Source organism: Protobothrops mucrosquamatus, unplaced genomic scaffold (genome assembly GCF_001527695.2).
Source record: "Protobothrops mucrosquamatus isolate PMUCROS unplaced genomic scaffold, P.Mucros_1.0 scaffold2574, whole genome shotgun sequence".
NCBI lineage: Eukaryota > Metazoa > Chordata > Lepidosauria > Squamata > Viperidae > Protobothrops > Protobothrops mucrosquamatus.
In genome coordinates this window covers 79,031-104,056 of record NW_015388631.1, presented here as the reverse complement: position 1 = coordinate 104,056, position 25,026 = coordinate 79,031, and the positions used below count along the sequence as shown (strand labels likewise).

Sequence of the window (25,026 nt, the reverse complement as noted above, 5' to 3'; positions counted from 1 at the left end):
CTTGTTCCTCCTGAGGACAGTGTTTCTCAACCTCAGCAACTTGAAGATGTGTGGACTTCAACTCCGAGAATTTCCCAGCACCAGGTTGGTTAGGGAATTCTGGGAGTTGAAATCCAACCACCTTCAGGTGGCCGAGGTTTAGAAGCACTACCCTAAGGTAACGAATATCATTAGCTGCTCATTAGCCCACAAGCAGGCATTCAAAGCTTCCTGCATCACACAGAAATTACCGTATTTTCCGGCGTATAAGACGACTTTCTAAACCCTGAAAATCTCCTCAAAAGTCGGGGGTCGTCTTATACACCCAGTCGTCTTATACGCCGGAAAATACGGTAAGTTCAGATCTCATCACCCTAAATCTTTGCTGAGATGTTGCTCCTTAATTTCTGTATTTCAGATCAGAAGGGCTTCTTGGGAAGGAGAAAAAGATCTACATCAGACTGCATTCACAAATAGCCACTCTGTTACTGAAAACCAACCGGATTCCTTTGCACTGTCACATAAAAAGGCAGGGACATATCTCACTGGGATGCTAATGATCTGGCCAAGCTTTAATGCTTCTGCAATCAGTGCTTAGGTAGGAAAGAAAGAAATAAGGAAAGAAGCTTTGACCTAGGAAAGATTATTTTTGAAATCTCTCAGACTAAAAAGGAAAAGCAGATGCTATCTGCTATTATATGAAAAACTAAAGGAAAAGGTCAAATTCCAAACAGCACCTAGATTGATGTAATTAAAAATCTATGTGAACAATTAACTTTTGGTATTAGTGAAAACGCAGAATCCACACATTAGATGTATGAATATATGCAATTGAATAAATAAGGTTGGTAAGAAAAAGAAAGTAATTGTAACAGCATCATCACAAAATTTCATTGCAACAAAGCTTCTGGTATGTGCAAGATGGACAATTCATTGTACATTTCTTATACAATTCAGGGCCGTACATATTTGGCAGTTAAATAAATTTCTGTGCCAAACCAATCCAAACGAAAGGACTGACAGATGCTGCAGCCAGTATTATTCCTGCAAATTAAGCAATTTTCTCCCCAATTTCTCTTGCACATTTTATCCTTCCAGACATTTAATTTCTAATGCATATATTCATGCTTTCAGCAAGTAAGTGCTACTGGATAACCCATCAGAAAGTGCTTATATGTTAGACAGAACAGAATCCATATATTACTACAAATCTTGGAAACAAGATTTCTAGACTTTGGGGGTTCTGAGATTTCAACAAGCAAATATATGCTCCAGTCATCTAAACTCACATTTGTATTTCACAGGATGAGTAAGTGAGAGGTTTAAAAATGCTTACTTTTTTATCAGAGAATATAAACAGCCCTTATGTAGTCTTTTAGTAATGCAACCCTGAAAATATAATATCTAAATGTCCAAAGTTCTTGTGAGTCACAAATTTTAGGTAAACAATATGTGCCTGTTTGTGTTCAGATTTGTGAATGTGTCTGTGTAGTAGTGGTAGTAGTAGCTCTCAAATTGCTTGTCTGCATGTAAAAGTAACCTTAGCATAAAAAGAGTCATATATGGCCTTGGACACATTCAGAGGCACCAAAAATGGCTGGATCATTCTGAAATTGGTAACTATAACCTAACTGCAGTTTTATCTGTATGGAAAAGTTTGTGCATATTTCAGCTTAAGAAAACAAAAGATGATCATCTTAACTAAGTCATTTCCTCTACTACTGTTTATTAACAGTCAAACCTGCAATACTGTAATTAAAAATATCTAATGAAATTTTAAATTTGGAAACTGTACTGTACTGCTGCATACAAATAAATGTTCACAAGTCAGCTTGATGCTAACTACTTAAATAGAAACTTTACAAAGACCTCTGGATAATGCATAAATGCAAAAACAGACATTTGATTCCCCTTCCCTGGAAGTATGGAAGAAAGGACCAGTCTACATTTCAGTTTCAAATCTGCTTCATTGGCATGAGGTTTGGCGAAACCTGTCAAGAAAGGAGAGAAAAAAAAATGAATTGACAGATAATTCCCAGCATAGCTGCAGCCCTCTAAAGTAGCTACTGATTACAGCCAGTGACTATCACTATTCAGTGTTTATAATGGTGATAAGATGACAAAGAAAACACAATGCTTTTGCCTCCAATAAAAACCTGAGTTTCAACTTCAACTTTCCAGAAAAGGAAGGGAGAGGAGAAACAAGTACAAATTATGGTATCATGAACCAGGAAGCCCTGAACTCTGATTTTGAGATTTGGGGGACACTTCCAAACAAAACCTTGTGCTATAGTCACTTGCTTTTTTTATTATCTAAGAATACTGATGGGACCAAAACAACTTGGAAATAAATATGATGCTGGACTGGAGTACTAAAAATAATTTAGAACCCTCATATAAATAGAAAAAAATACCTTGCTTTTTCAGGTATATGAAGCACTGGCAGAACAAACACATATTATGGGAGACAATGAGTGTATTGTAAATGTTTAGGTCTAATTCTGCCTCTAAATCTATGGGTCTGTAATTTGGCATGTCAAACTGCCGGCCCGCGGGCCAGATGCATCATGCCGAAACCGCGCCCACCGCACTGCCAGCAATGGGGGAAAAGTCACGATACGTCGTGCGACATCACATGACGTCGCGAGTTTGACATGCCTGTTCTAAACCCTTATGTGGCCTTTGACTCTGTTGTGGTTCCGTCCTGTGAGCCCATCTTATCGGAGGAAGAAGGCTCCGAACATGAAGGAGAGGAGATGACCAGGCCTCTCTCTCCAGGACCCTCCTCTCTGGCAATACCTCAGGTGTCTCCCGACGGAGAAGAGATTGGCCAGGAGCCAGGTGTTTCCGAGCCGTCGGATAGTGACAAAGATACGTTGTGGCTGGACCCACGCCAGCGTAGGCAAGACAAGCGTGTGCAGCAGAAAAGGAGGCGTGCCAGAGATTAAGCTGAGTCACTGGACCCCACCCCACAGGCTATAAAAGAGAGTATGGTGGCCATTCGGACTCTGTGACGGACAAAGCTAAATCTCTGGCGAATCACTTTGCACCTTTGGACACAACGCCTATTTGCTGTGGATTTAATTACAAACTGGACTATTCAAACTGTATGTGTTTTTGTCTGTGTTATTGCAGTAAAAAAGTTCTTGGCAGGAAGCTATGGAGTTGCTGCCAAGTTCCTTATCAGTGGCGTGGAGTGTCTGAGAAGGTTATTTAACCCTCGGCTGGCTGTTTGGGTGTGTGTGAGACGGGGACAGAACAGACTCCCTGAATTCCCCAGCCAAAAAAAAACATTGCAGAGTTGAAGTGCCTTAACCTGGAGGACACTCAAGTTGGCATTTGTGTCCTAATTTAGACAAACAAACAGCTTTTTCATTTGCACAGCTCCATTTTTCCAACAGACTATAGTTTGATGTCAGCTACTACCAATTGATGATGGAGCAAGTTTTAGGTAAGCTGCCAGTACCCAGAAACTATCTGCCATGTGAGGATAATAACAATTAACAGTTTTATTAGATTGTTTTGAACACTCAAGAAGTATTATGCAAATTCTATTTTTCATGAGAAAAAGTATTCAAGAATGAAGACAAGAGCAATGACCAAAAATAACGATGTTGCATAAAATAATTCAAAATAAAGACTTTGCCTGCTTCTCTTGAATGATGGGTCAATGCTCATTTTTGGCAGCAAGGGAGGGGAGAAAGAGCCCCATATCTCCCATGTGCTCATTTAGAGAGCTCCATACATCCTTGGATGCTTTCTGATTTTAACCAGCTCTGGGTTAGAAAGCACAGCATCCAGTGTATGATGTGAGTACAGTCTCAAACCTAAATTTTTGTTCTACTACTACTGATTTGAATGTGCAATGCAATTCCCAAAGTAAAACAGACCCAGCAAGATTTCATGTTCTCAGTTTCTATTCCTGCTTTGCCCTAACACCAATGCTGTCATGTCACAACTTGCTTTCAACTCTTAAAAAGTGGCCACCTGTCTTTAATCAAATATGATCCATGAACTACAGTTCTATCTATGACTGATGCCTACACAACAATGTAATCACAACATGAAAAATGTTAAGTGCTGGAGGCAATAAACGTTCTAGCGCATACTGATGTCCCTTCGTGTATTTCAGCAGAAGGGAACAGGAATAAATGTATTAATTCTGTCATGCACCACTGTCTCCGCACACTGAAGCAAACAATAAGCTTCCAATAGCTTTCCTCAACTTCGTGTCCTTCAGATATTTAACATGAAGGTTCTGGGAGTTGGTCCAACACATCTGGAGGATACTAGATTGGGGAAATTAATCCATGTGTAGATTGGTTTCTGTTCTCTTCCATTAAAATCCCACTGAGTTCACTGGGGTTTGAAAATGCATAAGCTTGAATAGCAAGAGTGTGGGCAAACGTCTCTTGTCTTCTCTCAGCAGTAATCTGGCAAAGACCACCTGGTTTGAAACAAGCAGTCGGTAGGGCTTGGTGTCAGCACCCATTATTTTTCACACCTTTTTTTTCTCTTTCTGACACTTTGTCTCCCTACTCCTACCCATAAACAGTAGGCATCAGGTTGAGACAAAGAGCTTTTAATGGAGAGGTTTGATTGATCTCTTCCAACGGATGAGTAGGCAGAAAGACTGAAATTAGGCCAAAGTCAAAGGCAGCTTTAGGGCCACAAATTGTCTACTCTTTCTAGTTCTTTTTAGATGTGATGGAATGTGCACCTGCAGAAGTGAGGGAGAGTTTTGATCCCGTGTTTTCTTCCTCCAAATCAGATTCCTTTAAAAATTGGTGCTACCCAAGGCTGTAAGCCTTTTAATGTCAATGTGTTCCATCAAGCCATCAATTTTTTTTCCAAGAGATTCAAGATAAGCACCCTAGAATCTCAAGACACTGTATATTTAGTAAATTAGTAAGTTATGGTTTTAGTTTAACAAGATTCTATCCATTAGGTGTAAGCAAATAAAGGTCTGAACTTGACTGGATTTATGGGTTTGGGTATGATGCTAATCCAGTTTAAGACCACTGATTCCACATTTAAGTTTCTACAGCATAATTGTGCATTATGATTTTTACCATGCTCTGCCTTTTTCTGCATTATTTAATTTAGAGATTTCAGCATATTAATGTAATTTAGAAAACAATGCTTCCTTCTGGTCTTGTTTTGTAAGAATGCCTGGCAAGATCTCAAGGCCACCACTAAGATTATTGCATACAATTAATACATCATTACATAAAATCTTAAAAATAAGGATAGTTCTAAAACTATGTTTTTAATTGATGGCTTGATGGAACACATTATTGACATTTAAAGGTTTATAGCCTTGGGTAGCATCAATTTTTAAAAGAATATGACTTCTGGGAAGAAAACACAAGATCAATACTAGTAAACTTTCAGCAAATCATTAAGGCCAAGACCCTTCCTGTTTTTGTACACTATATTCTACATGCCTATAAGTTTGTAGCTGCCGGCCAAGAAGCTATCATCTCGTGGAGGGTCAGATATGAGGTTTGGAGCTTCAGTTGCTGAGCCCTTAGTTTATAAAACGTGCCAAAAAGAGGTGTTGCAGATCCATGTTGTTACCCAGATCAATCAGCTACTTTTATGTATTTTAAATATGCTTATATTCCTTTAATGGTCAGTTACACAAATCTTCTTTCACAGCATCTTATGAATGTAATCAAGTCAAGCCAATGAACCCTCTTTTCTAACAAACTGAATAGACAAATATTTTCCTCTCCTTAGTCTGGACAGGTTATACCACAACTGGCCTTTTAAAAAAACCTGAACTATTATCAGCTATTAACCTTTTGTTGTTCATGTTTGAAAGGCATCAGCCTGCATTGCACTAGCCAAGAGCAAGGGACTAAAAGAGTCCCATCTTCTTTAGCAATTTATTTCTCATCTATATTTAACTAGTTAGAGACTTACAGTAAAGTCAGCACCCGTGCATTTTTTAATCTCATCTACAGACATGCCTTCCCAGATTTCGATCAGCGTCAGTCCTTTTTTCTTATTGACATCAAAAACAGCCTAAAGGATTGAAATAAGTTGTAAAGAGGTTTAGTTAGAATGGAAAACTCTCCTGACCTAGAAGGCTGATTCAATCTCTGAAAACCAATCCCTGTTCTCAAGTCCTGGTGTATGGTTGCCTGCTCCTTTGTTTTCCTACACTTATGTTTTTTCCCCGTCCACCTACTTTAAATGCAGCATGTGCAATTCACTCACTCAAGAAAACTGGGTATTGATGCTAGAATTCCCAAACTCATATGTCATACTTGTTGCCATATGATGCCTCTATTAATTACTTGGTAGGGAGAGTAAGCATGGAGGAAGGGGGGAGGCCAACCAGAGTTAAGTATCTGAAAGTAATTACATTATATTTAAGCCCACTGTATATAAAAACCAGAAGAATGGAAGGAAATGCTAAACCCAGTTATTTCCTTGACAGGCTGGTTTTTAATCTGTCAAGAGCTTTTGCACGATTATAAAGACATCCTTCCCCATCAACAATGTGTAGATGGTACAGCTAGGCAACAGCGAGATGATAACAGATTGCTATCATGCAGTATGAGAAAAGAGTATTATAGTCCCTTCCTTGAAATCTGTTGATAAAAACCACAAAGCATTAATGAAAGGTTTGCTTCAGCAGAACAGTCTAATATTTTCCCAGAAAACTGGGGAAAAGGTGGGAAAAAGAAACTCTGTACAAAAATGAGAGATCACCCAAAAATAAACAGATCTCAAAATCCTTTAGAGTCCCTTTCACTGTTCCACCACTGAACCAGTCAGAAATCCATATTTTCCAGCCAAAAGCCCACAGATGGTCTATATTATACTTTTGAGCCAGCAGAGCCAAAACATGCCAGGTTGGGGAATCAAGCCATACATAATTAGGCACCCTGGAGCAATAGCCTGAATGACAGCTCCAGTTGAAAAGACTTTAATTCTCCTCCTCGGTGAGCTTACACAGGGGAAGCAGACAGGAGTTGAAAAGAAAAAAATGAAGAAACAATTTTTTAAAATATAGATTTCTATATATCAATTCTAAACTTCAGGCTGTTTCCCCTTATTAGTTGAACTGAAAATAACACAGAGCAAAAATGCAGACATTTGCCCTTCTTTTCTGATACTAAGATAAAAATGGTAATTTGAGCAAAATATTTGAATATTATTATTCAAGGGCTTGTCTTGGGCAATTTATTGCCTGCTCTGTTCTGCGGGGTTGTTATGAAGATAATAAGGCTCCCCCCTCCCAAGTTCTTTAGGTTATATGAGAAAGGAATTGAACTAAAAGTAACCAAACTAAGTACTTTACCTTTTCTGTTATGATGCGATCCACACACTGTTTACCAGTAATCGGCAAAGTGCACTTTTCCAGTATTTTGTGGACATTGCCCTGCAACAGAACACAGATGTCACTCCAATAAATCATAATCTTTCAAGAGTGCTACTTGCTTCAAAATCAGAAGCACGTTACTTTTCAAATGCTACAAATACAGTACAACTCTTTATTTACTCTTGAAGTTTTCGTGGAGGATTTCGGTATCTGTATAGTCTAGGTTCATTTTTTACATAAAATAGGACTTGCTCACAAAACGTTTTGTAAAATCTGACTACTTTAATCCTTGCATTTCCTGTTCTCAATCCTGCTAATTTCCACTGTGCCATTAATAAGTTTTAACAAATTAATTTCAGTTTTATGTAGCCTGGCCCTTTCCAGTTATACTAGGGTGCACACACAACACATCAAAACCATGCTATGCTGCAGAAGGCCAACCTATCTCCTTCTGTGCTATCATGTCCATACATTCAGGAGCTTACCAAGGCTATCTTGAGAATCTGGAGTAGAATGAACCCCTGATTTTTGACTTCAACAAGCTAACACATCTCTCCTCTACAATGCCATGATACAGAGAGAAACTGTCTATAGAGTACGTAAAGAATAGAAGCAATACACAATTTTACTCAAAAAAAAAGTTTTTTTTACCTTTGCTGAGTGCTCCATAGTCACTACTACCTTAGTTCTTGAGCTAGACACCAAATCCATGGCACCACCCATTCCTTTCACCATCTTTCCCTAGAGAAAGAAAGAAAGAAAGAAAGAAAGAAAGAAAGAAAGAAAGAAAGGAAGGAAGGAAGGAAGGAAGGAAGGAAGGAAGGAAGGAAGGAAGGAAGGAAGGAAGGAAGGAAGGAAGGAAGGAAATAAATTAAAATACAAGTATCTCAAAAGTTTTTGGTTTTTTTTAAGGTTAATTCTTCCAAATATTAAGAGCATTCTCTTTGTCTCAAGGGGGCAAAGAAGTGGATCACTACTAGACACATTTCAATATGAGGAAGTAAAGTCAACAGGCAAATGACAAACTTTCTATTGTCTTAAAGCAGATATAATTTCACATTTGAGATGCATAATCTAAGATTTGCTTGTTTGCTTGAAGGCTCAGTGTATCTGCCAATTTATAGCAGCAGTATAGTCAAGATGTCAGCTCAAAAATTTCATTGATTTTAAATAAAAAGAAACAAGTTTATATTAATCCTGTTTGTTGCTGATTTGAAGAACATAGACATTTCACATTTATACTGATTTTATTCTATTGCTTTTTGTATTGCTTACATTTATTACATGTTATGCTTACAGGTTTTCATATTATTATTTTTAATTTGTAAGACACAGATGATGCTAGCATCATCTCAACATATTCTATGTATAATCATTTTTTTCTTTTATTGCCGAGTTCCATCCTGTAGATGCTTAAAATTAATTCTGGGTATGCAAATGAAAGGAATAGGAAGGGGGATGCTGGGGGGGGGGATTTGCTGATTAAAAGAGATAAGAAGAGTGAGAGAACACTTTTCAGTGTGTACCAGTACTCAAAAGGTGTTAAGCAAGATGTATTTATATTTTCCTTCCCAGGAAGGAAATCAAAATAACTATCTAAAAAAGGCCTTGGCAATATGTTATTTTTGCAAATCTAGAAACCACTAATCAAGCACTAGTCCTCTTCTAAGGAAGCTGAAAGCAAGTTTGTTCCAAACAGAAAATTCTCTATAAAATTTGAAGAAGGGCAATAACCAATGGGCAAATCCTGTAGCTTGAACTAAAGAGAGAAGCAACCAGGAATTAAAGAGAAACTTCCTAACAGTGAAGACAATTAACCAGTGGAACAGAACAGCCACTTGTCTGAAATGGTATACGGTCTCCTGCTTGATGACTAGATGACCTCCAAGATCCCTTCTAGCTCTATTCTGATTAATTCCCATTATCCTGGGAAGCTAGGGGAGGGGAGAGAAGCAACCTCACCAATTTGCTTTCTGGTAAATCAGGGATGTGTGATTGGAGATAACACTCCAGCAGCCATCTTGGAAGTTCACAGCATGAACTCAAAATTCTGAATCTGTTCAACAACCCCAAACATTTAGTTAGATGGACTGTACTTCAATATGATAGATCCCCCTTCTATTAATTAATTATCATACTATAAATAGTCCTCAACTTGCCACTTGTTCAAAGTTACAACAGACCATCTCAAAATGTACTTATAACCTGGTTTCGAAGTTCTGCATCTTGGGTGCTCAGCAACTGGCCGAGCACTTATGGTTGTTTGCAGCATCCCATGACCACATGGCCGTGATTTATGTTTTTGCCTAAAACCAGCATTTACTTCTGGTTTGGGGAAAAAACATTCCATAGTGAACAATGGAATGACCACAGCATATGCTTAACAACTGCTGCAAAACTGGTCATAAAATTGACCATCATGACTCACAACTATAATGGGCAGGCTCATTTATGGTCTTAAGTTGAGAAATACATCACCTAATGTTACACAGCTAAAGAAATGTTTTACGTAAACATTATGGAAAGGAAATCCGTGTGTGAAAGTGTAATATTAAGAGAGACTAAATAGACTGAATGACTTTAGGCAAAGGGAAACCTGCAAAGAAAGTTCTGGGAGTAAAGTGCTCTACAAGACTTTTTTAAAGTTTCTAGTAAGACCTAGAAGAGTCAGCTTGCCTTGGAACCAATGTGTTAAAGAATTTTATCTGTAGGTTCTATGTGGCAGCCCTGTGCGGGGAAGGACATTTTTCCCCAAAGCCCATATGGCCTCTACTCTGTTGTTTCTCAGAAGAACCACAAAGACATAACTTTCCCAGCAGGCATAGAGCAGAATGATCTGGAATCCTGCTCAGTGACGGTTTTATGGTATTGTTGGTGTGACACTTCTGCTGCTTTATACATCTTCAACTTGTGTATGAAGCCTGGAGCTATCCCAGTGATCAAGATGGCTAATAAATTGATTAAATGAATAAACTACTATAGAAAGAGCTGAGAATAACAACAGGTACCAGAAAAGACAGCTGCAGTAGCTACATGAAGCCTACAAAAGCATCGTGCATTCTGAGATATACTAATTTCCAGGGTTGGATTTATTCCTAGAATCAGCAAGGGTGGTCTTAGGAATATGACATAAACAGCTCCTATTCAAGTAAGGCATTTAAAAAGAAGTCAGCGCACCTAAATGGACACAGGCTAATTATACATGCCTCAAGAAAAAAAATGTTTATGTATATGGCCACCCATCCTAATCAAATAACCTGGGCGACTAGTAAGAATAAAAACAGGAATACACACCACAAAAAAATTAGAAAGAACCATGAGAGACATCAGGCAAAAAAGAAACTCTCCATCATCACAAGGCAAAAACACATAGCAGACCCAACTGCCTTGCCCTTAAGCTTGAGGGAAGAGTCAGGTTTTTAAGGCCTTCAGTGTTGAGACCATCTGAAGCTCAGGGGGGAGACTGTTCGACAGGGCAGGTGCTGTGAAAGGAAGGGATGTCCCCTTGGTCCCACAAGATGACAGCATTTAACAGAAGGGACCTAGGACTTGTTCACCCTGCCAACTCTGATGGCATGGATGGAAATCACCACAGACACTTGGTCCCTCAAGTATCTTGGCCCTGTGTACTATACAATTCATCACCTTGAATTGCTCTTAGAACCTTACTAGAAATCAGTGCAAGTCACATAACCGTGGTATTACAGGGCCATAATGTGGGTGCACCCAAAACTAACTTTCCATGCTACCACATTTAGGAGAAGCTGTAGTTTTCAAATGCTCTTCCAGACAAACCAATGTAAACTGCATTGCAATATGTTAAGGGAAGTGATTAAGGCATGAGTGACTATGACCAGAGCCTCCCAATCCAGGAAAGAGTACAACTGGCTCATAAAATTGATTTGTTGCAAAGATCTCCTTGACCACAGTTGCCACTTGTTTACTGAGCTGTGAATCCAGGAAGACACCCAGACCATGGAACACTTTTTTCTGGGGGAACTATACCCTATCCAGAAGTAATGATGGAGGTTCTCCAGATCCAGAGGCCCTAAGTTACCCAGTCCTTCATCCATCAAAATGATGACAAGCCAGGAACCCATGAAAGATGCAATCCTGTGGAAAAGATGTGAACCCTCCATCTGCAGCATTCAGTTTGTGCTCGGCTTTCTTTTCTCCATCCTGCCTACAGGTGCTTTCAATTGGCTATTCAAATTTGTGGCTGTGTAAGAAGGGTGAATGAGTCAGTAAGAAAATAATATTTATCATTACAGGGCTTCTGGTTTTTAAAAAGCTGCCTAAACACATAGAGGTGAACACCCTTCCTCCTAAGTGCAGGATTCACACCGGAGCAAAGTCACCTGGAGATGGCTTGCCTTCAGAAGCTGTGGGTGCTCCATCATTGGAGGCTTTTAAGAACAGACTGTGCAGTTGCTTGTCTGGAATGGTATAGGGTCTGCTGCTATATGGTATAAGGTCCCTTCCAACTCTGTTATTCTGTTATTATTTTGGTTTATAAGAAGCTTATTCTATACCATCTGCTTCACTTATGCTTCTGGCTTGATTTTTACAAGTTTATCAATAAAGATCACATGAAAAGATGGCAAACATAAATTCACTTCTCAAATCTTTCTTTAATTCACTTTTAATGTAACATTTAGACTAATATCTTTCAGGCAGATGCTCCCAGTAGTAGTTGCAACTCACTTGTGCCTTAAGCATGGTGAGAGACTTCTGTTGGAGGGAAGTAATAAATATTAATAAACCCTAATTGCACTACTATGCACATGGAACACAACTTAAAATGAAAAAAATATTTTTACAATGCCATCTGACATGCCAGCGAAAAGGCAAATATCATTGACAAAGCCTCTGTATACACAGAGATGGAAGAACTCACATATACCCAAAATGGAAGGATGGTTGATGAAATTAATGGAGTTGGCGGAGATGGAGAAATTGACTGTTTTGATTAAAAATTATTTAAGCTTCATTTCTACTTGGAAACCGCTCTTGGATTTTTTTTTTGTTTGAAATTGAAAAATAAATTTGTCTTGTGATTATTAAATTTACTTATGATGATAGAAGTACTGTTTGTTGTGGTTTATTATAGTTCAAAAGGTCATTGATTTTTAGGTTTTTAATATATACTGAAGAAAGTCAAAACTTATCTTTTTTTTCTATAGCTCTTTTCCTCTTCTGTTGATATTTCCCAATTTTGCTTTTTTCCTACCCCTTTCTGACTTTTTTCTTTGCTTTTTGGCATTTTATACTTTTTTTGTTTTTAATGTTTTTTTTAAAAAGAAACAAATATCATCATATGCAATCTTTCTTAAGATACTTGAGCATCTGACTGCATTCTAAACCTTTTCAAGCAAGAATAAGACCAGTCGTACCCAGCCAAATTCCTTCCTAAATAGTTTGGATTATCACTCCTGTTCTTCCTAAATTACTGGCTGAGGTTGACACAAATTATAGTGAAAAATATTTGGGGTCAATGGCTAAACAAAGGCAATTAGGCTTTTTTTAAAAAAAAAATAGTCAAGCATAAAGAATTTGTATAGCTTCAGCCTGTTTCTTTATATTTACAACCAACACAGGGAGAACAATCGGGTCTTCAGTAATCATATAAATAAAGATAAGAAAAGAGACAAATGAATCTCCATTAACAAGAGAGTTTAGTTTTAGGGCCATTACAGTTCTTGGCTTATGACCATTTGTTTAATGACAGTTCAGAGTTACGATGGCATTGAAAAAATGACTTACAGCACATCCTTGAAATTACAACTGTTGCACCACCCCCAGTCATATGATTGCAATTCGGGTGCTTGGCAACTGGCTCATATTTACAATAGTTGCAGCATGCAGCATTCATGTGACTGCAGTCTGCAAGCTTCCCAGCCAGCTTCCGATAAGCAAAAATAATGGGGTAAACTGGATTTTCTTAATAATCATGTGATGCACTTAATGACAGCATGACTTGTTTAACAACCATGGTAAAAACAGTCTTAAAATTGAGCTCAGTGTGTGATGATTCATTTAACCACATCGCTTAACAAATGAAATACCAGTCCCAACTGCAGTTATAAGTCAAGAACTACTGTCCTGAGAAGGCCCTGTCTCTTATACTAATTTACTGAATCTGAATATTGGACAACATTCATAAAAACAAAAAAAGATGCAGCTAGCAGACTGATTTTGTCAAAGTAATAATACCACTTTACAAAGCCCTAGTAAGACCACACTTAAAATACTGCATCCGGCTTTGGTCATCCCAATACAAAAAAGATGTTGAGATTTTGGAAAGAGTTCAGAGAAAAACAATAAAGATGATTAGGGGCTAGAAGCTATAACATACAAAGAACAATTGCAGGAAATGGGTATACTTAGTCTAGTGAAAAGAAGGACCAGGGGTGACATGATAGCAGTCTTCCAATACTTGAAAGGCTGCCATAGAGAAAAGGAGGTCAATGTATTCACCAAAGCAACGGATGGCAAGACAAGAGGCAACGGGTGGAAACTAATCAAGGAGAGAAGCAACCTAGAACTAAGAAGAAAATTCCTAACAGTGAGAACAATCAACCAGTGGAACAAATTGTCTTCTGAAGTTGTGGGTGCCCCATCAGTGGAGGCTTTTAAGAAGAGACTGGACAGCCATTGTCAGAAACAGTATAGATCTTCTGCATGAGCAGGGGTTGGACTAGATGACCTCAAAGGTACCTTGCAATTCTATTAATGTTACTGTTAGAGCTCAAGGAAACCAGAGGATCTAAATCATAAGGCAGCTTTATTCTTCCCTTGCCAAGCCTTGAGGGTGAGACAGACTACTTTTTCTCTGAATTGCTAAGCTGATGTCAGATGAGGATGCACGAAAAGGCTTCACTGCCAATAGTGAAATATCACACATTGCTGGCTCACAGCAAGAAATTTATTGAATCTTAACTCCAGCCTTCCAAAGTAATAAAAGAGAATTCTTGCAAGTAGAAAACTGCCAAATGGATTTTTAAAGTTTATTTCTCCCCACCTCTCTTTATAATGAAACTGTTTAGCTCTGAAAATTGATTAGATTTCTCCTGTCACTTAAAGTTTAAACCTGGCAATTAATAGCTGGATGCTAGCCTGAAAGAAATGAATGCGGTATGGAAATAGGTAAAACACAGAACAAGGAATAAAATATGCTTTAACTGGTAAACAAATCAATGCACTTTATTTTTTTTAAATGAGAAAATATATCAGAGCTTTGTCCCAAGAAGCCCTCAAGTGTGAGAGATGCTTCATACTTATGATTACTGTATAATAAAATTATAAAAGGGTAACAGGAGATTCTGCTGAAAGCAAATATATTTCCTGGGTATATGGTTAGTCAGCTTAGTGAAGAGGTACAGAATCTTCACTTCTTTTTTTTGACTGTGAAATTACATTAACAGATTACAGCAATGTTGTAGACATAATTTATCTTGATTTCAGTAGACTATTTAAGTAAATACTTCATTACATATTGATTGGTAAACTAGTTAAATGTGGACTGGGTTGCGTGACAATTAAATGACTGCAAAGCTGGCTTGAAAATCATATCTAAAAGAGCACTCATCAACGGTTCCTGATCAAATTGGGAAATTCTTGTATTGGAGCAACAGAAAAATCATCAGCCATGCTACCACCCGCCATGCTCATGAGTTCATCAAAGCCTGGCACTCCACAAGCAATTCCATCAACAGACACATTGACCTATGACCAGCCTACGAACCCCCTCAGAATCCAAATCAACCGCACAACCAACAGGAGACAGCACCGACCCTCAACCAACCCACGCAACCCCCCCAACCAGCACTTCACCTCCCAATGACCGTCACCTGATGTAACGTCCCCACAAGACTCACTGATGACTCACACCTGACCTATCACAAGACCCATCACAGACCCTCACTCGACACACCCACACCTGAAGCCCTTATAAACAGAAGAACACTGACATCCCCTAAACTCTGCTAAAGATGTCACCTAGCCTGGTAACGAAACATTCAGAAACCTACCCACAAGCTCAGAGAATGAACCTTCACCCTCATCGTACACCCGAGCTACAGATATTTGCTACTATTGGAAATTCTTGTATCATCAAATAGGATAATGCAAGAATTAGTCCTGGGTCCTTTAATTGGTAATATTTTCATTAATGATTTGGATGAAGAAAAGGTGGGAATGTTGATTAAATCTGCAAATGAAACAAAAATGGATATGTGATAGATGTAGAAGCTAAACCCTTTCTGCATCTTACCGTATGATTTATTCTTAGTCTCCTTAGTCAGATGACACACACACACCCTCCACACACCCCCCCCAAGTACTCTGTCTATTCAGGGCAACATATTCTAAGATGAATGTAGAGAAACTGGAACAAATTCAAAGAAGAGCAAGAAGGAAGACTAAGGGATTAGATATTAAATCCTATGAAGATGGATTTAAGAAACTGGGTATATTTGAGGGATAATAAAATAGCACTGTTCAAAAACCTGCAAAGATATTACATAGAAGGTCAAAACCTGTTCTTTCCTCCATGGAAAAATGATTTAAATTACAGAATCAATCAAATTCTGACTGAATGTTATAAAAAAACTTTCTAACCGTAACATCAGTTCAGCCCCTTCTCACTTTATAAAATCCTTGGTTCTACTCTGTGATTCAGATGTCTTGGATTACAATTTCTATCATGACCATGACAGAATTCTCATCCCATAGAATCTGGAATCATTGATTCCTCAGCCTGAAACTAAATGACAGGTTTCAAATTTTCATTTTATGTTTATATGATATAGCTGAGCAATCAATTGATACTGTAATTAGGAACTACACTTAACACTAAGAACGTCCTAGTGGGAGGGGCGATGATACAAAACACAGATGTTAAGAAAGTATCTTTAGTAAAGATAGATATCCACACTTCAAATTATTCTCAGCAATAAAATAATACAAAATTAATTCTACTTACAGGAATCATCCAGTTGGCTAAATCACCATATTTAGATACCTGCATTGCCCCAAGCATAGTTAGATCAACATGTCCCCTGTTAAAACAGCAAAGCACAAAATCAGTGCATAATTGGAAGAACTACAGAAACAGAATTCTGGCACACTAGTTACTTTAATCCTCAAGATATTGAAAATTTAAATAGCAGTGAAATTAAAGAATTCCTTGTTTAAAAGTATTTGAATAAACATAAGACTGAAATTCCAAAGACATTTATATAGGACTATATCTGTCTGAATTCAGTAATAGATTAACATGTGGCATTAATTGAATACATCATAATTGGCTGGGATTCTAAACCATGATACATAAACCATAATGACTGGGTTCATGCAAATTGCTAAGCTCATAACAAACCAATCAGTACCACTGGTGGCTTAGTACCAGAGACTTTGATTAGCAAATGTTATAAACAAGCAAATGTAACATTTAATAAATAATAATTTGTGTGCATTGCATATTTAGTTATGAAAACATCCACACTAAGAAGCTCAGTTCATAAAATAGAAGGATTTATATAAAGAAGAGTAGGTCTGACAATTCTTAAACCTGCTGGAGTTGCTTATATAGCTCAAATATCTATCAACTGCATGGCTGTCTTGATGAGTAAGCCTAAAGTTCCTTTGAGATGGTTAATTAATAAATTCAACTAGCAGTTGGGACAGTGCCTTGGACAATGAGTAAAATTAAGATAATTATTACAAACCCTCGAATCATTGCAAAAGATTCATCACTAGAGAAGTACGAAGCACCTGGCAGTGCAGTGACTGTTTCTTTACCTGAAAAAGAAATTGAGCATAAAACCAGAGAAATTTCCAGGGTGATATGGAAATTTATTCTGCCAGCTTAACTCATTTCAACTTTACTTATTATGATTCTTAATTAGTACAGAAAGAAAAACCATTCCCTCTGCATTAAATAGAATTTCCTTGCAGTACCTCACTGTGAAAAAAAAATGATTACTGTATTCAGTAAGGCAAAAAAAAATGTTCAGAGAAGGTGTACCACCTTCATGGCACCTATTCCAGTGTTTGAGAAAAAAATGAGTACAAAATGAGAAAGCATGTACTTTTTCAAGTATTTGGCATCTGCCCCAAAGAGAGTGCTAAACTCGCTTGATACTTTGCATTTTTTATCAAATGTTTTAAATTTGATTTGGTGTGGGGTATTGCAAATGTCCAGGCATCTAAAGATCCTGTGCTGCTGACTATTTTCTTTATGAAATGCAGAAATGAAGCCAGTGAATCAGAAAAATGATAGTTACATGGTTCATCTTTAAACACAGCTATTTTAGCACAAATACTGTACAGAAACTGAAGTTCAAAAGAGCTGAAGAACTATAGTTGAATGTACTAATAATGAAGTCAGGAAGTTTGGTTTAAAGTCCTTTTTTCAAAAATAAGGCTTGGTCAAAGCCATGAGGCAGCTACCTCAATGGACTGTTGGGGTGACGAACAGGGAGGTATGAACTACAATTGAGAGAAGGATCCAAGAACACCAAGAAAAAGGAAAAGCTCTGTGTGAGAATAGTTCCACAATAAACCGTCATGAATCAGTCAGAGACTCTGATGAAAAATCTCCAGGAAATAGCACTGCCCAGTTCAACCATCTCCATTTGAACCAAGTCTCTCTCATGTTTCATTAAGTTTTGAAAAGGCAGAATCATCTCCTAAGGAGAAGCTTAGAGAGAAAAATACTGAGGTAATAATTATAGTAGTTTATCAGGATGGAGATATTCAGTACTAAATTGGGAGAGGAGGAAGAATGGTATTTGGGATGTTTTCACTTTGTAACTTGGCGACCATAGCTAAGAATTACTAGAGATACTCCAGATTGAGTTAAGAAATGTGACTGGCAACAAAAAAACATGTGAGGTACATGTAGACTACATCCTCCTAATTTTGTGTGAATCCTGAATGTCTTGGTTCCCAAACACGCAAAAGTTGTTATTTTGATATGACAGAAGACAGAAGAGGAAGTTTTTTAAATACTTAGTTGGAATTTAATCTTACTAACTATATTTAAGTGGCAGTGACATTAAGTTTAGTCTTTGCCATGGATTAGGTTAGGGTTAGGGTTAGCTTTATGGTGTATGACACACTACTAAAAGACCAAGTAGATATTTCGCTCAAAAAAAATAGTGTGCCCCTATGGTAAAGCTACTTCTGCTTCTACATCTCTATATCCAGAACATTTGCTCCTGGTCCTCCCCATGTATTCTATCTGGAGTAAAACAATAGGTTGCACTAATCTCTCTGAATGAAAAATCAAGATAGAAATGTAAGCAACAGAGGGGGGGAAGAGTTACCTGCATTGATGAGATCAGGGTCAACTTCATTTTCAGATGGATAGGGTCCCTAATTCAACAACAAAAAATAACAAATATTGAATGTTTATTCTAACCATATATTTGATGGACTCATCCATAAGTATTAACCTTCCCAGCCATATTTACAATAGCCTTCAACAAATTGTTGCCCTCAGCTGAACTACAGGTCCCATTTTACATAAGGGTATGACAGGAACTGTAGTCCTGTTTATCTGGAAGGCCTTGGCTGGAGTAGGCTACTGGATGGGTTTCTGTATTATCTGTGTTCTATCCTTACCAAACCAAGGATGCCATTTTCACTCTGCAGATGCACAGTTATATCCGGACTGATGAAGTTGCTGGCAAGTAGAGGAATGCCGATACCCAAATTAGCTTTAATTAATTAAGTTAAGGTTCCATTCAGCTTGTATCTACTTTGCTTGTTTAGTTGTGCCTTCAGAAACAAGCAAGCAAAGAACTTTCACTGTAGCTAAAGGATACCATACATGCCATCTTCAAATTCAAGAGCTGCCCGCCGGATAATCCTTTCTCTTACATTATCACCGCTTTTCTTCTGTTTGCTCTGGGAGTCCTCAGCTTTGCGAAGTGATAATCTCTACGAAAACAAGGAGAGCAAGAAGTTGATGTTTCTTCCATGTGACATTTGGAACAAGCAAATGACACTACAGGGATCTTAAACAAACAGATGCTCCTTTACACTCGGGTACTTTAAAATAGTAAGGAATAGTATTAGGTGGCCTGGACTATTTATAGCAATTTTCTCTGAGTTGAAAGTTGTAGTTGGTTTTGGGGATCTACATGCCAAAAATATCAAATGAAAAAAAGGTCGAAAGCTTATTTTGATTTTTATATGCTCAAAGGTGGAAGGACTCATAAATACGTACAATGGTAGAATGGATGGTGAAGCTGGTGGAATTAGCAGAGATGACTAAATTGATAGCTTTGATGAAAGATTTTGGCAAATTTTATTTCTACTTGGAAACCATTATTGGACTTTTTGAGAGAAACAGAAAGAAATGAAAAGTTGATTTTGGGATTTGATGATTAGTATTATATGGGATTATCAAAAGAACATAGGCAAACACAAAGTCTTAGAATAAGACTTTGATGCATTCTTCTATCCATACCTATATCAAAATAGTAACAATTATTTTCCTGTTTTCCTTATTTTTTTTCTCCACTTTTTACTTTTATTGCTTTCTGACCATTTTCTTTTTCTGATTTTCAATTGGTTTATCTTCTAACTTTGATTTTTTTAAAAATAAATGTGCATTTAAATAAAATTAAAAATAGACAACATGTTTGCACAAAAGGGACAGAATGGAAGAAAGGTTGCACTGAATGTTGAACGTAGCAGAGAGGATCTGGATTAAACTAAGCAGAGGAGCAAATGCAGACAATGCTATTATTGATGTCTATTATCATCATGCAGCCAAGGAGATGATGCATAGCATGCATTCATAACAGCAGAGGCACAATGCTAGACTTTAATTAATTGAACATCTGTTAGGAGACAAATTCAGCCCAGCAAGACCTCTTGCTTTTTACTTTTTAGAGTATATAATATGTTCTCTCTATATAGTGTATATTACATTGCATCGTTTATATCTCTATAGCCCTACCCCGCTATCCTTTCATCCATCCTATAATATTTAGAAAGGAAAAAAGAAAACAACCCTAAAACATATCCCAAACAAAATAAATAAGGAAACATCCACAAACCCACAGACTTAAAGTCCATGTGTGGTAAGTTCATAATATTTCTCAGGTTTCACATTTTTGCTACATGGTTCAGCATGAAATGAACATCTTTGAATTTGACTTCTCTTCCTGATATAATTTCTGGGTGTGAATATCTGACTTTAAGTCAATTTTGATTCCCGGGAATTGCCTGGACATGTCCTTGCAGCTCTCTTTGCAACATTTTTTAGATTTGGTTTGCCTTCTTAGGGCTCAGAGAATGACTGGTCCACGGTCACTCAACTGGCTTCCTACTTCATTTTGACCTTATTGGAAGTGATTGGGTGGCTCTTCTGAGCACTGCAGAATTTGTTCATTAATTTTCAAGATCCCCAGGAAGTTGTACGGGATTTGCATGCAGCCCTGGGGCTTCAGACTGTAAGTCTATAGCAGTGTTTCTCAACCTTGACAATTTTAAGGCATGTGGACTTCAACTCCCAGAATTCCACAGCCAGCATTGCTGGCTGTGGAATTCTACGAGTTGAAGTCCACATGCCTTAAAATTGTCAAGGTTGAGAAACACTGGTCTATAGTTTATGCTAAGTTCTGTATCAGCAATACAGTCAGCTGTAGACTAAGGAGATCTCCAGAGGATCCTATCTTGATTACACCATTGTAGTACACAGAAATTCAGATTTTGTCCAGGAAGGAATGCCTAGGCTGCTCTCTAGTCTATGGCTGTTAGGGTGGGAGGACTTCTCTTCTAATTGATAGAAGTCAATAGTCAATTAGATTAGGGGTGACTTCACCACTAATCTAAGAAGAGAAGTATCGAGGATAATCATTCTTTCCCTATTCTGAGATCAAAGAACAAGGCAGGCAGGTTTAATATTATTGCTGAGCTAGACAATATTTATTTATTTATAGTACTCACATTTGTTTTCTACTCTCCTCCCTAGAATCTGAGTGGTGAACATCAAGCAATAAAAACAGAAGCTGACACTAAAATAATAATAAAAGCTCAGAAGCTCAAAATTATTTGTTACTGTGTATTCTCTTCCGCATTCCACAGTCACTGCTGTGTTATGGATTTAGTACCAATGTGGGACAACTAAGACCCAACAGTGTAAGTTATTAAAAGGCAACATTCTGTTCCAAGAATTGGCAAACTCAAGAACTCTCGAAGAAGATTTCCTATAGCAGTGGTTCTCAACCTGTGGGTCGGGACCCCATTTGGGGTCGATCGACCATTTCACGCGGGTCGCCAAGCAAGGCTGTCCGCCATTTTTTTTGTCCGCCATTTTTTTTGTCCGCCATTTTTCCCCCTTTTCCGGCGGGTGCCTTACCTCCCTTGGGCTGGGCCAGCTGGTGGTCGGCCTGCTCCGTCTCTGCCGCTTGCCAGCTATGCCTTGACTGGCGCAGGGGGCGGAACCACACATGCGCGGTGCTCCCAGGCAGGGAAAGTCCTCGACTTACGACCGGTTGGGTAGTCCTCAACTTACGACCGGTTTAGTCCTCGACTTACGACCGGTTTAGTCCTCGACTTACGACCGGTTGGGGTCGCGGCATTAAAAAGGTTGAGAACCACTGTCCTATAGGATTGTGTGTGTATATGTGCATGTGTGCAAAAGAAAGGGGAGTGTACATTTAAAAACTCCTCAAGGCTGAATCCAGCAAAGCTACTTTATGCAATTTAATTTGGAACATCTGGAGAATATTATAAAATAAAATATTATAAAATAAAATGGGAGGAGGTGAAACCTTCACCCATCCCCATGTCAACTCATGGCTTGACTACTGCTATGCATTCTACATGGTGCTGCCCTTGAAAACCACCAGGAAATTTCAATTGGTCCAGGATGCAGTAGAACACCTCTTCTTCATGAATTTCACTGGTTGCCAGTTGTTTCAAGTTGCTATTTGTTACCTATAAAACCCTACATAGTGAAGAACCTTATTACTTGAAGACCGCCTTCCCCCCCCCCCAATAGCATCTGCTTGACAGATCGGATCTGATAGGGTTGGACACTCCAATTCCTTTAATTAAACAATGCCATCTATTGGGATCCCGGAAGTGTGTCTTCTCTATAGCAGCACTACATGAGGTTCCCCTGAAGAAATGGATGGAGTCTCTGCTGTTGTTCAAAAGAGCAGTGAAGACTTAGTCCTTCATCCAGGATTTTGGCAAGGGAGAATGAGGTCCTCGTTTTATTCCATCTGGTCTGTCACACTTGCTAGCTTTTATTGATTTTATTGTAATTTCTTTATTTGATGGTTGTAAGCTGCCCCAAATCATTGGCAGTTGGGTGACATACAAGTTTAATAAAATAAGAATAATCCAGTAATGCTCCACAATATCAGTCCTTTCTCATCAACTATTCCATATTTTTTTCAAGAAGAAATGCCAGCGATTGAAGTGAGTATATTATTTGCATGAGGTACACAAAATGAGTAATTCCTAAGAATTATTTAGATGTAGACTCTACTTCTTTCTTCCCGTCAACAAGCTTTTTCTAAGCAATCCAAGCCTATTCACTCAGACAATATAGCAAATATAAAACCTTTTCCAACTTCGGCTTCAAGATAAGGCTGAGGTAGAGCCCCATCTTCTTGGAATAATGTTCCAACGTGTACTAGATTTAAAGAATAATATTTGCAATGCTAGCTCACGTACACATGCATACACATGCATACACACATGAACAACACAACTTTCACCCTCATTCTCCAAAATGAATGCCAAGAAATATGTGTTATGACTCAACATAATCACTACACTAAGACAGAAGAAATGTCGGCCCTACAAAGTAGATCAAATAAAGAAACAGACACTACATAACCCTAAAACTATTCTGATTAGAATGGCTATAATAAGAGAATCTTGCAAGTCTGAATGTGTTTCCCTCCTCCCTCTTTTATGTGCTTGTGTCTGCCTTATACATTTTCAGAAATCTTTATATATGTATAGACTTAAGCCATGTTTTCTTATTTGCTATGGTAATAGATCTCCCTCTCTCTGTCAAAGCCATCCTCTAAGCTCTCTACAAGGGGTAAGAAATCTTCCAGCCTCAGTGCAAAGATCAACTCAAGAATAAATCAAATATTAATTGGATGTTTGATAATTCCATTATTATTATTAACATTATTACCCAAAGTGCTGGTGTCATACAGGAGAACTGTGCAACAGACAGCACCTGCACAGATGTTTGTCTGTATGAGGTCCCAAGAAGGATGTGGCAGATTTTGAGCAATTCTCAACTTAAAAGTGATTTATATTGACACAGTAAGAGCCAGTAAACAAAATAATCCACTTTAATTATTGTAAGGAGTTGCAGCTATCAACCCAAATCTTTGGACTGTTGCTGTTTTTTTTAATCATTAATTGTCCTGGTGGAATAAATCACTACTTGGTCTAATTCAAGACAGATGGTTTTATTTAGCAGAAAAGATTTTCAACAGTGGTTGCAAAAGGGAAATGAAGTTTTATTATCTCCATGGTTGCAAGAGCGGTGTCTGTGGGAGCCCTGAATATTCCTGTATGCCTTATGCAGAGTTGTGGGTCAATGGCCAGGCTGCTACTGTGATGTCCAGGGACAAGGCTTCTGGACTAAATCTGCAGCTTGTTTTCTTGGTCTCTGCTACTTATTTGAAATTTGAATGTCAAAAGCATAAATATCTATAATGTCAAAAGCATAAATATCTATAATTGCAGTTATTGGGAGGGAAGGGAATGGGATAAATAGAATTTAGGTATCTCTTTGGCTATTTCACTCACACAACTGCCATTGGGCCAGATATATGACTGCAATTATTCCTCCTTTAATAAGATAAAGGCTATCTTTCTTTGCCATGCTCCCTAGTTAAATCTGCTTTATAGCAGAATCCTCACCCAGCAGGCATGGAAAACTACATTACCTCCAATATAATTTCTATCTGAAAATGCAATCAGCACCTTATAGATGGATGCTGTTTTTACAGACTCTTTCTGCAGTTCCTGCTCCCTTCAACACGCCACAACTCAGTAAACAAGAAGCTTGAAGCTTCGTTGTCTATTTACCAAGGAGGATCTCAGGGGGGGGTTAAAAAATTGAGTAAACCCAATCAATCCAAGCTGCAACCGTGATCCAGGCTATATAAAACATTTCAAAACAGAGGAGAAAAAGAAGGAGGGGTCACATGGGTGAAGGAAAACGGACCTGGGAAAAAGAAAAGCTGAAGGGTAGTTGAAAATGCGGCTGAATAATAAGATGGCAATCGACACAGAGACCTTTTGACTAAATGTGAAGAAACAAAGAAAACTGCAGGGATTTGCTCAGACAGTCACCAGGAGTCAACACTGAGGCAAAGGTGAAGGCTAAAGAAATAAAGGAAAATAAAAGAAAGGAGAAGGAGGGAGGGAGGGAGGGAGGGAGGGAGGGAGAGGAAGGAAGGAAGGAAGGAAGGAAGGAAGGAAGGAAGGAAGGAAGGAAGGAAGGAAGGAAGGCTCTGTTCTGGGCCCAGTGCTCTTCAACATCTTCATCAACGATCTGGACGAGGGGATAGATGGGGAACTCATCAAATTTGCAGATGACACCAAGCTGGCAGGAATAGCCAACACTCCAGAAGACAGGGTGAGGATACAGGAGGACCTGGACAGACTTGAACACTGGGCGCTATCTAACAAAATGAAATTCAATGGTG

General features: G+C 38.3%; 1 protein-coding gene across 1 annotated transcript in view; it reads right to left on the bottom strand.

Moving 5' to 3' along the window:
• Positions 1 to 1,473: 1,473 nt before the first annotated feature.
• OXCT1 (3-oxoacid CoA-transferase 1) overlaps positions 1,474 to 25,026 on the bottom strand; it is a 61,738-nt gene continuing 38,185 nt past the window's right edge. The window contains exons 9-17 of the mRNA XM_015825260.1: positions 19,147 to 19,261; positions 18,944 to 19,038; positions 18,646 to 18,694; positions 17,044 to 17,116; positions 16,299 to 16,374; positions 7,967 to 8,056; positions 7,295 to 7,375; positions 5,908 to 6,009; positions 1,474 to 1,970 (exon numbers count right to left, since the gene is read on the bottom strand). Of these exons, the coding sequence (XP_015680746.1) occupies positions 1,935 to 1,970; positions 5,908 to 6,009; positions 7,295 to 7,375; positions 7,967 to 8,056; positions 16,299 to 16,374; positions 17,044 to 17,116; positions 18,646 to 18,694; positions 18,944 to 19,038; positions 19,147 to 19,261 (717 nt within the window). The 3' untranslated portion in view covers positions 1,474 to 1,934. The remainder of the gene's footprint in view (positions 1,971 to 5,907; positions 6,010 to 7,294; positions 7,376 to 7,966; positions 8,057 to 16,298; positions 16,375 to 17,043; positions 17,117 to 18,645; positions 18,695 to 18,943; positions 19,039 to 19,146; positions 19,262 to 25,026) is intronic.